General features: G+C 47.1%; 1 protein-coding gene across 3 annotated transcripts in view; it reads left to right on the top strand.

Moving 5' to 3' along the window:
* RAB10 (RAB10, member RAS oncogene family) overlaps positions 1 to 17,449 on the top strand; it is a 96,581-nt gene that overhangs the window by 76,633 nt on the left and 2,499 nt on the right. Inside the window, exons 1-3 of one of the 3 annotated variants that reach the window (XM_089326711.1) lie at positions 11,939 to 12,103; positions 13,873 to 13,962; positions 14,311 to 14,412. In XM_089326711.1, coding sequence (XP_089182837.1) covers positions 12,047 to 12,103; positions 13,873 to 13,962; positions 14,311 to 14,412 — 249 coding nt within the window. In that variant the 5' untranslated portion in view covers positions 11,939 to 12,046. Of the gene's footprint in view, positions 1 to 11,938; positions 12,104 to 12,163; positions 13,029 to 13,872; positions 13,963 to 14,310; positions 14,413 to 17,449 lie in introns of those variants that run through there. The other 2 variants (XM_089326712.1, XM_002709976.6) reach the window with 2 other exon arrangements.

Below are 17,449 nucleotides of genomic sequence, written 5' to 3'. Positions count from 1 at the left end.
AGTTTCCCTCACTGAATGAATTCTCTCAGTGAATGTTTATTGGATGAGTTAATGAAGTCTTTGGTAGTAATTAAAAAAAATTTTTGGGCCGGCGCCGCGGCTCAATAGGCTAATCCTCCGCCTTGTGGCGCCGGCACACCGGGTTCTGGCCCGGTCGGGGTGCCGGATTCTGTCCCAGTTGCTCCTCTTCCAGGCCAGCTCTCTGCTGTGGCCAGGGAGTGCAGTGGAGGATGGCCCAAGTACTTGGGCCCTGCACCCCATGGGAGACCAGGAGAAGCACCTGGCTCCTGCCATCAGAACAGCACGGTGCGCCGGCTGCAGCGGCCATTGGAGGGTGAACCAACGGCAAGGGAAGACCTTTCTCTCTGTCTCTCTCTCTCACTGTCCGCTCTGCCTGTCCAAAAAAAAAAATTTTTGTGGCAATGTCATACCTCTTCGTGACTTTGTTAAATATACAGAGTTTTACTATAGTAAAAGCCTAACCAGTGTCATGTCATTACGTGTAATGTTATTGTAAGTAATGTTGCTTATCAATTCACAGCACAAGCAGGTGTTATCTCACATCAGGTTAAACTACTGCTGGAGATGCATGCATTCCATGTTGTAGTGCAGGTTCGAGTTCTACATCCTCTTTCAATCTAGCTTCCTGCTAATATGCCTGGGAAGGCAGCAGATGATGGCTCAAGTCCTTGCGTCCCTGCTACCCACAGGGGAGAGCTGGATGGCGTTCTAGGTGCCTGATCTTAGGCTGGACAGTCCTGGCTGTTGAGGCCATTTGGGGAAAGAACCCTCAGATCAAAGATACTCCTCTCTCCATCTCTGTCTTCCACTCTGCTTTTCTGTATTTGTATTTCTGTATTTCACTCTGTATTTGAAAGGCAGAGTTACAGTGAGGTTGAGGCAGAGAAACAGAAGGAGGTCTTTTATCCGCTGGTTCACTCCCCAGATGACCGCAACAACTGGTGCTGGGTCAGGCTGAAGCCAGGAGGAGCTTCATCTGGGTCTCCCAAATGGATGCAGTGGCCTAAGTACTTGGGCCATTAGCAGGGAGCTAGATTGGAAGTGGAGCAGCCAGGACTCAAACTGGCCACCCAAATGGGATGCTGGTGCTGCAGGTGGCAGCTTTACCCACTGTACAGCACTGCCTCTGAAATAAATTTTTTTTAAAAGCAGATTTTGACTGGATACACAAAGACTAAGTCTTAAGCCAATTATTTGATTCAAGACAATACCTTTAGTGGTAGCAGTACAAAGGGTTCATTACTAGTTTTTTAAAATTCTTTATCCTTTATTTTATAGTTAGACCAGGTAGTCTGTGTTAAACAGTTTAGTTAGTCTTTGCAAGGTTGTCCTAACGATCATTTCTCTGGCTCTGCATCAGCTGATAGCCAAGGATTTGATCCTATTCTGACATTAAATACCCAGAGTTGTGTCCCACTCCATAGGTTTAAGGGCTCAGGCCCTCAGGACTGCCCTCCCTCCCATTAGACACCAAATTCTGGGACCCCAGGTTACCCGCACTTCCGTTTCAGGTTTGATAGTTGGCTACAGTGAGTCCTAGAACTCAGGAAAGTGCTGTACTTACTGACTGTAGTTTTATTAGAAGGGACACAACTGAGGAAGAGCTGACATAGAGATGTGTGTGCAAGGTGTGGTGAGTGTGGGCGCGGCGCGGCTCTGCCTTCTCCCTTACACTGCTCTCCCAGCACCTCGATGTGTCCACCGGCCTGGAAGCTTCCTAGCTCATCGCTTCAGGGTTCTCAGTGAGGTTTCCCTACTTCGGCAGGATTAATTCATTGGCTTCCCCAGCCCTTCTCCCGCCCTGGGGAGTCCAGGAGGTACTATAAAAGCCTAGCCCTCTAAACACTTGGTTGGTTCTCCTAGAGACCAGCCGCCCTTGTGAAGCTGGATAGTGGCCCTGCTGCCCATCCTTCTCATTAGTGTGATTGCCATTAGGATAGAAAAGGGCTCTTAGGAGTAACAAGAGGTATTCCTGTCACACTCAGGGACTTAGGAACTGGGGGCAGAGTCCCCACATGTGTCCTTTATTTTACCACAGACATACGCTCATAACTTGAATTTCTCAACATAAACTGAGATATTTAAAACTCTGCTGTTAAAGAAGAAAATCCTGGGCTGATGTTGAACCCAGTGGTTAATACAGCTACATCCCACATCTGGGTACCTGGCTTCAGTGCCTGGCTCTTGCTCCTGACTCGGTTCTTGCTAGTGTGGACCTGGGAGACCGCAGCAATGGCCCAAGTAGTTAGGCTCCTGCCCCTACCCCTGTGTTGGATACGTGGATTGAGTTGCCAGCTCCTTTTGACCTGGCCCAGCCTAAGCTATTGAAGGCATTTTGGGAATGAGTAATTTATAAAACCACAAACCAATATGGTACTGGCATAAATAGAGACCCATCAACAGTTGGCTTTTAACAAGATTGCCAAGGAAGTTCAAAGGGAGAAGAACAGTGCTTCCAACAGATGATGCTGGAACAGCTAGATATCCCCGTGCAAAAGAATGAAGTTGGGTTCCTACCTCAAGCCACACAGAAAAACTAATTCAAAGTGGGTCATCTAAATGGAAGAGCTAAAGCCATTAAACTCTTAGAACATAGGAATCTATCTTTGTGACTTTGAATTAGGCAGTGGATTCTTAGATATGACACATTGCAAAAGAGGACCTGACAAAAGACAAAGTTGAACTACATCAAATCAAAAACTTCTGTACTTCAAAGATTACCATTAAGAAAGTAAAAACGTGGATCTGGCTGGTGTAGCGGGTGAGGCTGCTGCATGTGACGGCGATGCTCATGCATCCCATTTGGGTGCCGATTTGAGTTCTGGCTTCTCCACTTCCATTCCAGCTCCCAACTAATGCATCTAGGAAAGCAGCAGAAGATGGTCCAAGTGCTTGGGTCCCTGCACCCAAGTAGGAGACCAGGAAGAGGCTCCTGTCTGCAGTCTGGCCCAGCCCTGTCTGTTGCAGCCATCTGGAGAGTGAACCAGTGAACAGAAAATCAATTGAGCAATCTCTCTCTGTGTCTCTGTCTCTGTCTCTGTCTCTGTAACTCTGCCTTTTAAATAAATAACTCTTTTTAAAAAAAATTTAAAAAAAGAAGCCAACCCACAGGATGGATAAGAATATTTGCAAATCATGTATAGTATTTGATGAGGCTTATGTATGTGGAGTTTTTAAAGAACTCTTGGCCGGCACCGCAGCTCAATAGGCTAATCCTCTACCTAGCAGCACCAGCACACTGGGTTCTAGTCCCGGTCTGGGCCCCAGATTCTTTCCCGGTTGCCCCTCTTCCAGGCCAGCTCTCTGCTGTGGCCCGGGAAGGCAGTGGTGAGGATGGCCCAAGTGCTTGGGCCATGCACCCCATGGGAGACCAGGAGAAGCACCTGACTCCTGCCTTCAGATCAGCGCGGTGCGACGGCCGCAGCGCGCCAGCCGTGGCGGCCATTGGAGGGTGAACCAACGGCAAAAGGAAGACCTTTCTCTCTGTCTCTCTCCCTCACTATCCACTCTGCCTGTCCAAAAAAAAAAAAAGAAGAACTAATAATAAAAGGATGGATCCGGTGCTGTCGCGTAACAGGTTGAAATGCCGCCTGCAGTGCCGGCATCCCATATGGGCCCCCATTTGAGTCCTGGCTGCTCCACTTCCCGCCCAGCTCCTTGTCAATGCATCTGGGAAAGCAGCAGAAGATAGGCCAAGTGCTTGGGCCCCTGCACCCACGTGGAAGATATAGATGAAGCTCCTGGCTTCTGTCCAGCCAAAGAGTGGGCCAGCGGGTGGAAGATCTTTTTCTTTGTCTGACTCTTCCTCTCTCTGTGTAGCTATGACTTTCAAACAAGTAAAAAATAAATTTTTCAAAACAAAAGAATAAAAGAACAGTCATGCAATTTTTAAGTGGGAAAAGGATCTGGACAGATATTTCTCCAAAGGTGATGATCTCCAAGCAGCCAAATAAGCCCATGCCAAGATGCTCAGCCTTGGTAGTCACTAGGAAAAGGCGAATCAAAACCACAGCGACTTACTGCTTTAGGCACTAGGATGGCTGTCGTGAGGAGGGCAGACGGAACCAAGTCTAGAGGACAGCATTTGTATAAATCGTGGCACTCATCTCTTGTTGGTAAGGATGTACATGGTGCAGCTGCTCTGGGAGACGTTTGGCAGTTCGTCAAATAGAGGAAATTATCATATGACTCCAGAATTCTTCTGTGTACCCCAGAGAATCAGAAACATACCACACGAAAGTATATGTTAATGTTTCTAGTGACATATTCATAAAGCCCAAAAAGTAGAAACAACTCACGTTACCTATAAACTGATGAATGGGGTGTTGTGTATCCATCAATGCAGTAGTTACCATGATACATGGCAGCTTGCGGGCAACCATGAAAACATTGTGGAAGAAGCTAAACACAAAAGGCCATATTTTGTGGGATTTTCTTTTCCTATGAATGTCCCATATTGATATATCTGTAGAAGCAGAAGGCAGATTCATAGTTCCTGGGTGCTGGGGGAGATGTTGCAGGGGAAAGGAGTGGTAAGTTCAGGTGCAGGTTTAAGGGAGGATGATGTAAATATTAAAGTCAGGTGGGGGGGATAGTTGACCTCCTTCCTTGTGAATATATCTAAAAATGCTCGGTTATGTAGTCTTTAGAGAGGTTAAATTTCATAATTTGTGAATTCTTAGCAATTTGAGTTTGTTTTTTTTTTTTTTAAGATTTATTTATTTATTTGAAAGTCAGAGTTACACAGAGAGAAGGGGAGGCAGAGAGAGAGAGAGGTCTTCCATCCGCTGGTTCACTCCCCAGGTGGCCGCAACGGTCGGAACTGAGCTGATCCAAAACCAGGAGCTTCTTCTGGGTCTCCCACACTGGTGCAGGGAACCAAGCACTTGAGCCATCTTCTACTGCTTAGGCCATAGCAGAGAGCTGGATCGGAGTGGAGCAGCTGGGACTCGAACCCATGCCCATATGGGATGCTGACACTGCAGGCAGCAGCTTTACCCGCCAAGCCATAGCACCTGCCCAAGTTGAGCCTTTTTTTTTAAGACGTATTCATTTGAAAGTCGGAGTTACACAGAGGAGGGGAGGAGGGAAGGAGGGAGGGAGGTCGTCCATCCACTGGTTTACTCCCCAATTGGCCGCAACAGCTGGAGCTGCACCAATCTGGAGCCAGGAACTTCTTCCAGATCTCCCACATGGGTGCAGGGGCCCAAGAAGCACTTGGGCCATCTTCTACTGCTTTCCCTGGCCATAGCAGAGAGGTGGATCAGAAGCAGAGCAGCCGGGACTCAAACCGGTGCCCATATGGTATGCTGGCATTGCAGGTGGTGGCTTTACCATCTACGCCACAGTGCCGGCCTCCGAAGTTGAGCTTTTTAAACATTTATTTGAAAGGCAGATGGGGGTGGGAATCTTCCACTTATTGGTTTACTCCCCAAAAAGCTGTGGCAGCCAGGTCAAAGCCAGGAGTCAGGAACTCCATCCAGTCTCCCACATGGGTGGCAGGGACCCAAGTACTTGTACTTGAGCCATCTGCTGCTCTCCCAGGGAAGTGGAGCTAAGACTTAAGCTGGCACTCTGATATGGGGTGCTGACATCATAAGTGGCAGCTTAACCCACTGTGCCACAACACCGGCCCCTGAATTGAGCTTTAATAGCTTATTTTACGGGTCCGGCGCTGAGGCGCAGTGGGTTAAAGCCCTGGCCTGAAGCACTAGCATCTCATATGGGTGCTGGTTCGATTCCCAGCTGCTCCTCTTTCAATCCAGCTCTCTGCTATGGGCTGGAATAGCAGTAGAAGATGACCCAAGTCCTTGGGCCCCTGCACCCGTATGGGAGACCCAGAAGAAGCTCCTGGCTCCTGGCTTCAGATCGGTGCAGCTCCAGCCGCTGTGGCCATCTGGGGAGCGAATCAGCAGATGGATAACCTCTTTCTCTGTCTCTACCTCTCTCTGTAATTACCTCTCTTTGTAACTCCGTCTTTCAAATAAATAAAATAAATCTTTAAAAAAAATGATATGGGGGAATAAACACTTTAAAAAATAGCTTATTTTACAATTGGTACATGACCTTGCTTTTATATACTCATGAGTTTTGTGTATTTATTTTTTATTTTATTTGAAAAGCAAAGAAGCAGATATAATCTATTGACTGGATCACTCCCTAGATAAAACAGCCAGAACTGGGCCAAGCTGAAGCCAGAAGCCTGGGACTCAGTCCTGCCCTTTCATCTAGGTGGCCGGGAACCACGTATTTGAGCCATCACCTGCTCCCTCTCAGGGAGTGTGTTAGGGGGAGGTGGAGTCAGAAGTGGAGGAGCCAAGACTCAAACCCAGGCATTCTGATATGGAACCACTGCCCCAAACTCCCACTCCTGAACTCTGTTTTTTCCAAAGCATTTCCTGTAATTTAGTAGTATTACATAGCATAAAGGTTTTATGGACATATAAATTAAATATGAATTTTGTTATGTGAATTCTGATTGTTTCATATACGTTAGTATATTGTGATGGCCAAAAATAATACAATACTTAGCTTTTTGAAACTATGAAAATGTTTTACAGCTCTTGAGATCATGCTTTGAAAGGTCAGCTGGGTTTGCAGCATGACATCCCTACTGTGTTAGCAGGGTTTTGTGGTTGCTCTAATGATACATGTAAGGCAGGCTACAAAAGGGGAGATGTTTATTGAGGTCACAGGTTTGGAGGGCTGAGGCAGGCCGCTGTGGAAGTTCATTTTTGAACTGCTCTCGGCTGCATCGCATCTGGTGGATAGCAGTGACAGGGTCATGTGCTGGAGCCAGAGATCAGTCTATACAGAAAGCAGAGGGACAAACCATACACAAAACAGCCCCGGGGCTGGCACTGTGGCCTAGCAGGGAAAGCTGCCACCTGGACGGCCGGCATCCCATATGGGCATCGGTTCGAGTCCCGGCTGCTCCACTTTTGATCCAGCTCTCTGTTATGGCCTGGGAAAGCAGTAGAGGATGGCCCAAGCCCTTGGGCCCCTGCACCCATGTGGGAGACCCAGAAGAAGCTCCCGGCTCCTGGCTTTGGATCAGCTCAGCTCTGGCTGTTGCAGCCATTTGAGGAGTGAACCAGCGGATGGAAGATCTCTCTCTCTCTCTCTCTCTCTCTCTCTGCATCTCTCTGTAACTCTCTTTCAAATAAAATAAATCTTAAAAAAAAAGAAAAAAAAAAAAACACACAGTCCCTGCCCAACACTAAGGTTCAGGAAGCATGCGATACTTTGCTAGTTGTCACCAAGTTTTGATGGTAGGACTGGCAGTGGAGGGTAATGAATTTGAGAAAAGACCTGAAGAGGTGAGTAGGTGAGGATGGGACTGGTGGAAAGAATGTAACGGATTCAAATTTAAAATAGATTAAGGGGAGACATTGTGGCATAGAAGGTAAAGCCAATGCCTGCAACTCCAGCATCCCACCTGGGTGCTGATCCAAGTCCCGGCTGCTCCACTTCCAATACAGCCTGAGAAGGGCAGTGGAAGATGGTCCTTGTGTGTAGGCCCCTGCCACGCACATGCGAGACCTGGAAAAGGCTCCTATCTTTGACCCAGCCCAGTTCCAACTATTGCAACCATCTGGGGAGTGAAGCAGTGGATGCAAGATCTCTTTCTCTGTCTCTTCCCCCTCTCTTTGTAACTCTGACTTTCAAATAAATAAGTAAATCTTAAAAATAAGTAAAACAAACCTCATGGGGCTGACGCTGTAGCGCAGCAGGTTAAAGCCCTGGCTTGAAGCGCTGGCATCTTTATGGGTGCTGGTTCTAGTCCCGGCTGCTCCTCTTCCCATCCAGCTCTCTGCTTGCAGTGTGTTAAGCTGCCATTTGAGATGCCCACATCCCGTATCTCAGCACTGATCTAAGTCCCGGCTACTCAGCTTCTGATCTGGCTTCCTGGGGAAGCAGTAGAAGATGGTCCAGGTCCTTGGGCCCCTGCACCCGCATGGGAGATCTGAAAGAAGCTCCTGGCTCTTGACTTTGGATTAGCTCAGCTCCAGCCATTGTGGGCATCTGGGGAGTGAACCAACGGATGGAAGACCTCTCTGTATGTCTCTACCTCTCTCTGTAACTCTCTGTGGGGAGCAACTCGGACTAGACTAAGTTACTGGAATTAAGACTTATTCTATGCATCTGCTCTCCCACAATATGGCGCTGGGAGAGGAGTAAACAGCTTCTACGCAGCTGCCTCCAGTTCGACCAATAAACTGCAGGAGCTGCTCCTGATTGGAGGAGGGCAGCGTGCTCGGCGTGTGGGCAGCAGAGTTGGGATTGGTGGAAGAGGACTATAAAGGAGGAGAGAGACGGCATGCACCAGGAACATCTATCTGAAGGAACATCTGAGCAGCCCCCGAGAGAGCCGGCCGGCGGTGTGCCGCTCCCCCGCGGAAGTGGGGAAAGTGGCAGGGAGAACCGCCCCTCCACGGAGGTGGAGGGGTTGCCAGCCAACCCGGGAAGAACCAGCCGCAAACCCGGGAAGGGCTGAGCAGCAGAAAGAACAGCGCAGGGTCCTGTGTCGTTCCTCCGCGAATGGGGGAGCGACAACTCTCTTTCAAATAACTAATAAAAATAAATCTTAAAACCTCATAATTGGCCAGCGCCGCGGCTCACTAGGCTAATCCTCCGCCTTGCGGCGCCGGCACACCGGGTTCTAGTCCCGGTCAGGGCGCTGGATTCTGTCCCGGTTGCCCCTCTTCCAGGCCAGCTCTCTGCTGTGGCCAGGGAGTGCAGTGGAGGATGGCCCAAGTACTTGGGCCCTGCACCCCATGGGAGACCAGGAGAAGCACCTGGCTCCTGCCATCAGAACAGCACGGTGCGCCTGCCGCAGCGCGCCGGCCACAGTGGCCATTGGAGGGTGAACCAACGGCAAAAGGAAGACCTTTCTGTCTCTTGCTCTCACTGTCCACTCTGCCTGTAAAACAAAACAAAACAAAACAAAACAAACAACAAAAAAAAACCTCATAATTTACTTTTGTTATATGATGAAGGTAACTACATTAGGTATAGAGATATTAATGGAAAGGTGATTTGGACCAAAGACCTTAGCTTGAGATCCACAGAATGCTTAGTGTCATGTTCTTTCTCTGATATGAGTAGGTGTGCTTTTAGCTTCAGTTTTGACAACATAATGCTTTAAAGCATTTTTTGAAGATTTACTTGAGAGGTAGAGTTACAGATAGAGGGAGAGAGAGAGAGGTCTTCCATCCTTCACTCCCCAAAATGGCTGCAACAGCTTTAACCAATCTGAAGCCAGGAGCTTCTTCTGGGTCTCCCAAGTGGGTGCAGGGACCCAAGGACTTGGACCATCTTCTGCTTTCCCAGGCCACAGCAGAGAGCAGGATTGGAAGAGCAGCTGGAACACGAACCAACATCCATATGGGATGCTGGCACCACAGGTGGAGGCTTAACTTACTACACCACAGTGCTGGCCCCTTAAGACAAATTTAACAACTTAGCGTGTCATGGTTGTGAACCTATCTTGGCTTCTGAATGGTTTCTTGGTTAATTATGAACAAGACATCCTTTTGAGTTACTTGAAATCTCTTAATTTATTTAATGGTGGACTGTGATCTTTTTCTGCATCAGTAGTTGTCAATCAGCTACGATTTTACCTCCCGGGAATGTTTGATGGTGTGTGGAGATATTCTTGGTTGTCACGGCTCAGCTCTAAGGAGAATGTTATTTCGCATCTAATAGAGTGCTCGTCAGCACCTACAATGGACAGCCTTGTTTGCACCTGAACTATGTGCCCCAAGATGTTATTAGTGCTGCAATTTTTTTAATGCTTATTTATTTTCATCTACTTGAAAGAATGACAGACCAGAGAGAGAGCGAGAGAACGTTTCTGTCCACTGGTTCATTCCTCAATGCCTGCAATAGCTGGGGCTGGGCCGAAGACAGCCCAGAACTCCATCTAGGGCTTCCACATGGCTGACAGGGACCAGAGCACTTGAGCCATCTTCTGCTGACTCAGAATAAATGACCAGGAAGCCAGATCAGAAGCGGAGTAGCCGGGACTCAGATCAGCATGATATGGGATGTGGGCATCTCAGATGGCAGCTTAACACACTGCAACGCAGTGCCTGCTCGAAACTTACTTCTGTGAATTAGCACCTTGGGAAATGCAGCCTGTTTTTAAACTAGTTACAGTCTGGGTGTACAATTTAGAGAGATGTGTGCCTCTAAACAGATGTGTCTCTGAAAATTTTATCTGTGTGTCTATTTGTGTGTTTTTGATGGAGTTATAAGCACAAGTTTTATGTATCTGAATGAAAGGTTAATGTGCATGTTGGGATCAGGAAACATCCGAGAGAAGCGGTTCCCATTCCGAGTGTTGTTTTAGTGGCCTCCTAAGTTTTGCAGTGGAGCCTGTTGTACCGCTGGCTGCTTCCTTCTTAGTGTTAGTGTTGGCTCTCAGCTGAAAAGAGTTGTTTAGTATTGTTGACTTTTTTATTGTGTTTGTTATCCAGTGAAGTATATTGCAGTTGCTTTGGAAGTATTTTTTTTCTTAGCCATGCTGCTGTCTCTTCACGGTGTAAAAGGGGCAGTAATTAGGAAAAGAAATCTTGGGTCAAGAAAATATTAACTCAGAACGTTTCTTAGACTGATAGCAATGCATTATTACCTGATGAGCCCAGAAATGTGACATTGCTGCATATGTAATGGTCACTTCTGTACGAGACCCAGCCTTGTAACAGATGAGCCTGGGCACGTATTGTGGTGCATCAGATTAAGCTGCTGCTTTGGACTCTTGGATCCCATATCAGAGTGCCAATTTGGATTCCAGCTTCTCTGCTTTGGATCCAGCTCCCTTCCAACGCACCTGGGAGGCAGCAGGTGTTAGCTCAGTAATCAAGTTCATGTCACCCATGTGGAAGACCTGCATGGAATCCCGGCAGCTGGCTTCAGCCTTGCACAGCCCCGACTGCTGCAGCCATTTGGGGAGTAAACACTTTGAAAATCACTTCTGGCTGGCGCTGCGGCTCAATAGGCTAATCCTCTACCTGCGGCGCTGGCACACCGGGTTCTGTCCCGGTTGCCCCTCTTCCAGTCCAGTTTTCTGCTGTGGCCCGGGAGTGCAGTGGAGGATGGCCCAAGTGCTTGGGCCCTGCACCCCATGGGAGACCAGGAGAAGCACCTGGCTCCTGGCTTCGGATCAGCGCAGTGCGCCGGGCGGAGCGTGCCAGCCGCGGTGGCCATTGGAGGGTGAACCAACGGCAAAGGAAGACCTTTCTCTCTGTCTCACTGTCCACTCTGCCTGTCAAAAAAAAAAAAAAAATCACTTCTGCTAACGTCTAAAGAGGAATGTAAGAAACTTCACAATATCAGAACATATTTTGATAAATTATTTGTGAGGCAAAGAGAGAGACAGACACAGAGCTCCCATCTACTGGCTTACTCCCCAAATGCCCACAAAGGCCAGGACTGGCCAGGAAACTGAGAACCTGGAACTCATTCCAGCTGTGTGTAATTAGCAGGCAGCTAACCATTTGAGCACTCACTCACTGCCTCCTAGAGTCTGCCCTTAGGGAAGTGGTGTCAGGAGCCAGAGCCAGGATCAAACCCCAGGCACTCCAGTATGAGATAAGGATGTGTGTTGCCGGCATCTTAACTACCAGACATCTGCCCTGAAACACGTTGTAAAAAAACTCACGTCCTTGCCTGTGGGTTGTTAGTCCCACTTGAAGGTGCCTGTTTGCTTCTGGTTTTAACTTCCTGATGAAAATCAGCAAGAAATGGGTATAGGGCGGTGCAGATGCAACTCTAAATTTCCTTGCAGAAAGAGATACCGATTCTAAAGAGAAGGACTATTTGAGATAGACGCCTTCCTCATCAGCACCAATGGTTTTCATCAGAACTAGACGTGCTGCCGCCGTGGTTTGCCCTGCCCCCTTTAGGTGAGAGGGTCCCTACAGCCGCCAGGAGGCAAGTCTGAGTGAGGAGGTGGAGGGCAGCTTGGACAGGGAACCTGGGGGCAACGCCGTCCAGTGGAAGGAACTCTGCACTATCCAGGATGTGCTCCCTGGCCCGCTACGTGAAGCTGTGGGACCATTCTCTGCAGGGCTCTAAGGTCTTGTTTCTTTGGGCTTTTTTTCAAAACTGTTGTTTTTTTGTTTTTTTGTTTTTTTGTTTTTTTTTTTTCTTAGCAAGTTACAGTTATGCCCTGAAATGTCACAGATGTGTAAGGTCTTTCATCTATTTCTTCATTGGCCTCAGAAAGTGCCGTGTCTGGGTATGGAGGTATAGTGGGTTGTAACTTGGGTGTCAGATTGCTGTAGCTTTACGAATTGTTTTTGAACCAGGCTCATATTGCCTCAACACTTTCAGTTTACCTCTTAGGTAATTGTACCTTTGTAGTATTTTGTTGATCACTTATTTATTGACTTCCTTTCATTGGCCTGCTTATACTTTAACTTAGAAGTTAGTGGTGTACTAGTGGTCCCCTGTCGCTCCCCCTCTTCATGGAGGAACGACACAGGACCCTGCGCTGTTCTTTCGTCTGCTCGGCCCTCCCCGGGTTTGCTGCTGGTTCTTCCCGGGTTGGCTACTATCCCTTCCACCTCCGTGGAAGGGCAGTTCCCCCTGGGCACATTCCCCACTTCCGCAGGGGAGCGGCACACCGCCGGCCGGCTTTCTCGGGGGCTGCACAGGTGTTCCTTCAGCTAGATGTTCCCCTTAGATGTTCCCCCCAATAGATGTTCCCCCGTGCATGCCGTCTCTCTCCTCCTTTATAGTCCTCCTCCGCCAATCCTAACTCGGCTGCCCACACGCCGAGTACGCTGCTCTCCTCCAATCAGTAGCAAGTCCTACAGTTTATTGGTTGAACTGGAGGCAGCTGTGCGGAAGCTGTTTACTTCTCTCCCAGCGCCATATTGTGGGAGAGCAGATGCATAGAATAAGTCTTAATTCCAGTAACTCAGTCTAGTCCGGTTTGCTCCCCACAGTCCCCAAAGCTGTGAACTTGGATGAATTGTCTTGTTTTAGCAGCGGCTGAGGTTTGTGTCTTTGGCAGCTTGCGGTGTCTGTTAGTGATCAGGGTATTGATAGGTGTCTTAGAGCAGTGCTTCTGTATTTTGGAGGGGAGGGGGCATGGACTCATTCAGCATTTTTAATATTACTAGAACAGTGTATTAACTCCCATGACTTGAGTTTTGTATGTGATTTGGAATTCTTGAAGCTCCTGAAGTCCATCTGTAGATTCCTGGGTAAGAATGACTCTTCTGGGGTGGGTGCTGTGGTACAGCCAGTCAAGCTGCCACTTGCTAGGTGTGTATCCCATTTCGGAGTGCCTAGGATCCATTCCTGTCACTGGAGAGGTAGCAGGTAATGACCCAAGTGCTTGGGCCCCTTCCACTCAGGTTGGAGACCAGGATGGAGTTCCTGGCTTCTGGCTTCAGCTTGACCCAGCCCTGGCTGTTGCAGGTACTGTCAGCCAGCACGTGGGAGCTGTGTCTTTCTGCTTCTCAAACTTATTAAAAAAAAAATTGGAGCCCAGCACTGTGGTATGTGGGTAAAGCCACTGCCTGCAATGCCAGCATCCCATTTGGGCACCAGTTCAGAAACCAGCTACTCCACTTCTGATCCAGCTGCAGCCATTGTGGCCATTTGGGGAGTGAGCTAGTGGATGGAAGATCACTCTCTCTGTAACTTTCAAATAAATAAATACAATCTTTCTTTTTAAAAGGTTTTTATCAGTTTTTCGCATGGGATAGTTTTGTATGATTACTTTAAAATGTTCAAGGTATTGAGATGACATTCTAAATTGAGCAAATTATTTTTTGAGACTGTTAAGCCATAATTCATAGTTGTGAGTAAAATTAAAACTTTATTCCATTTTAGCATGCCAATGAAGATGTGGAAAGAATGTTACTAGGAAACAAGTGTGATATGGATGATAAAAGAGTTGTACCTAAAGGGAAAGGAGAACAGGTAAGAATTTCTCAATGAAACTGCTATGCTGCCTTTCTTTGTGAAGGTGGTACTGCTTTTGATGATGTCTGTACTCATGGTATGGAAGTACACCAAGAGCTGGTCTTAAAATCCGCCTTGGAAACCGTAGTTTACCATTCAGTGCATATCCGGCACGTAGGGGAGACCTTTAGGTACGGCTGTAGTATTTTCAACCTTATTTAAGCAACAAAGAAGGAAAAGCACTAGTCAGAACTTTAAAGGAATGTTGGGATTTTAATGTGATTCCAGCGTTCAGAGTCTGGTTAATCTTCCATGTGGGCGAGTCATACTGGATACTTCTATAACGACATTTTGCTTCTTTTTTAGATTGCAAGGGAGCATGGTATTAGGTTCTTTGAGACTAGTGCGAAAGCAAATATAAACATTGAAAAGGCTTTCCTCACATTAGCTGAAGACATCCTTCGAAAGGTAAGTTCCCGGCTTTACCTCCTGCTGAGAGTCTCAGGAAATAGCCACTGTTCTCACCCACCTGCAGTCACTTCTCAGGCTAATACAAAGCGTGTATTTATTGTGTACTGAATAAATTAAAAACTTCCCCAGATTTCAAACACTAAACATACGCGGTAATAAATGGGGTTGCAAAATATAAATCTGGAGAAATTTCTGAGCACTTCTAAGAAATTGAATTCAGATAGTTCCATTAAGTAAATTTTCGGTATCAAATCATTAAAGCCAAGCAACTTCATTTCTGAGTAAAGTGTAGGTGAGGGGTGCAGGAGGGAGTGTCGGGCCAGGCGGGACGGTCTTCAGTCCCATACACAGGTGGTGCTTTCCAAGGTGCCGGCGTCTTACAGGCCATGGTTTGGGAGTTGCTGCTTTTGAAGGTGGCTTTCTGTGAGAATCCAGTCAGATAAACTGATTTCAGAGGATTGAGGGAGGCTTAGAACAATTGCATGTAAAGGATATGTATAGAACATTGATAAAAAGTAAATTAGGCATGTGTAGTGATCTCGGTTTTTAAAATGATAAACCAAAAACGTGTGGGCTGCTTTCAGCAAATAAAGATCTGGGAAGGAGAGACAGACACCAAGCCCTAGTGGCCCTAGGTGACATTGATTGGAGGGAGGCTGCAGAATCCCTTGCTGTCCTCTAGGGCAGTTTTGTTCTGAAGTTCTAATAGGTTTCTTTTTTAAATTATACAATGGAAATTTTTTAAACTATTCTTTTAGGTAAAGCTCGTTAGAATTTTTTTAAAAAATAAAGTTTTATTACTCCTTTGAGGAATGAAAAATGTATAGAAAAATAGTACTAAATCAGTTAAGGGAAACTATTTCAGAAAAAGTATTTGGTACAGTCTGAGAAAGACCAAGATATGACCAGTGGGAGGCATTCCAGAATTTACTGGAATACCCTTGTTTCCACATTCTTTGTCTTGTTGGCTGTCTGGTCTCCATGCTTTCTGGTTTCTTTCTGTCCATGCTGTGTCTCCTCTTCTTACTGGTCTGGGCTTGGCTTTCTTCTCAATAATGTTACATAGTCTTCATATAATTGTCATTCTGGTGACACAGAACTTCCTTATTATCATATTAAAGGCTGTGTGGATACAGCAATAAGGAAAGAGCTTTTAAAAGAGTTCTCTCCTTGTACCAAGGTCCAACACAGAAGGCAATATTTTCTATACACTTGTTTTGATGTAGTAAAGTTATGAGTTAAAAACATCAAATGTAAACTTCTCATTAGTATTAAGTTTTATTTATTTATTTATTTTTTTAATTTGAAAGGCAGAGTTACAGAGAGGGAGAAGGAGAGGCAGAGATTCTCCATCTGCTGGATTACTCCCCAGGTGGCCACAACAACCAGGGCTGGACCAGGTTAAAGCCAGGAGCTTCTTTTAGGTCTTCCACGTGGGTGCAGGCCTCTGCGGCTTTCCCAAGTGCGTTAGCAGGGAGCTGGATCACAAGTAGAGCAACCAGGACTCATGTCAGCCCAATTGCTGATTATTTGGACAGGTCAGTCATTGCCACATCAGAGCTCCGGTTCAAGTCCTGGCTGCTCTGCTTCCAGTCCAGCTCCCTGCTAATCTGCCTGGGAAAGCACTGGAAGATGGCCTAAGACCTTGGGCCCCTGCCACACACATGGAAGACCCAGATGGAGTTCCAGGTTCTTTGGCTTCATCCTGGTCCAGCCTTGGCTGTTGTGGCCATTTAGGGAATCAACCAGCAGGTGGGAATTCCTTCTCTTCAAGCCTTTCAAATAAAATTAAAAATTTTAAAAATAGGGTTAAGAATCACTTTGCATTTCCTTTTCTGTAAACTTTGTTCATTCTTTTGCCTAGTTCCTGGCCTTTTCTTAGCCAGGAACCAGCTTAAAGTTAAATTTGATGAAGTTAATACTTTGTCTATGAATTGGTTTGCTCTGCATGGGATAATTTCACTTCGACTCTTAAAGTAGACTCTCTCAAAGAGGTGGCTGGGAGTGAGCGAGTTGCTAACTACGTAGTGTGGGCTTCCCCAGCTTTCCACACCCACACCGAGTGTTTCCCATGCAAGTCTGTGAATAATTTTCTTGCTCTGGGTGAGGTCCTGAGCTGACTCTCCTGTGTTTGTAACAACACTTGTTTGGGGAAACCTACCATAGTCTTTCGTGTATAACTTGCTGTTTTAATGTTCACGGAGGAAAAGAATCCCAAAAGGCAGTTAGAGTAGGTGGGTGAGCTCCAAGGGCAAGTAGAAAAGTTCTCCTTGGTGTGAGTTAAGTCGGCCTCCCTTGGGCTGCGGCAGGTTTTAAGGTGCTTCCCCCCCACCCGCCCTACCCCTTAAGCTACCCAAAGTAAGCTGCCTTAGTTTCATTTATTGTTTCCATGAGAGAATAAGTTCTTAGGTAGATCCTGGGTTTCAAAGTTCTGTTCACGAGGGACTGACGTTACACACAACATAGATAGTCACACAGGTTGGCTAAGGCAGTCAGGTGCAGAGGAATACACGGAGCTGTGATGGAAGTAAGAAGAGTGACTGCCTTTGAGGGGACAGTGCTAACCCAAAAGGGACCCGAGGGAACCCCTAGCTGGTGGCACACATTTGTGAAAGTTACCACTAACATTTTTTCCATATGTCCAGCATAGGACTGCCCATATAAATACTGCATTATTCACATTTAAAAAGTAATGTTTGTAATGTTGGGACGTGGAGGATTACACAGAGAGGAAACTTGCCCCTGGCCCACCGCCGAGGTGCTGCTGTTGGCACTTCGTGTCTTTGAGGCTTTTCCGCATAGGTGCCTCCCGCCCCACCGCTCCTCACTCAGTGCTCGCCACGGCTGCCTGCTCCCTGCTTCAGGACAGACAGAAAGGCTGTACCTCTGCAGCGCTGTCTTTACACAACTTACTGCCAGTGCTGAGCACTCCAGGGTTAGGGCCAGAGGTGTGTGCAGAAGCGGGGCAGAGGCTCGCCGCATTCACAGCTTTGGCTAAACGACAAAACCAGGCTTCCAGATCTTTGCTGGGGGT

The sequence above is a fragment of the Oryctolagus cuniculus genome, chromosome 2 (genome assembly GCF_051225735.1).
Source record: "Oryctolagus cuniculus isolate XC-2025 breed Fujian yellow rabbit chromosome 2, ASM5122573v1, whole genome shotgun sequence".
In the NCBI taxonomy this organism is placed as follows: Eukaryota; Metazoa; Chordata; class Mammalia; order Lagomorpha; family Leporidae; genus Oryctolagus; species Oryctolagus cuniculus.
This window is presented reverse-complemented; position numbering and strand designations above follow the sequence as displayed.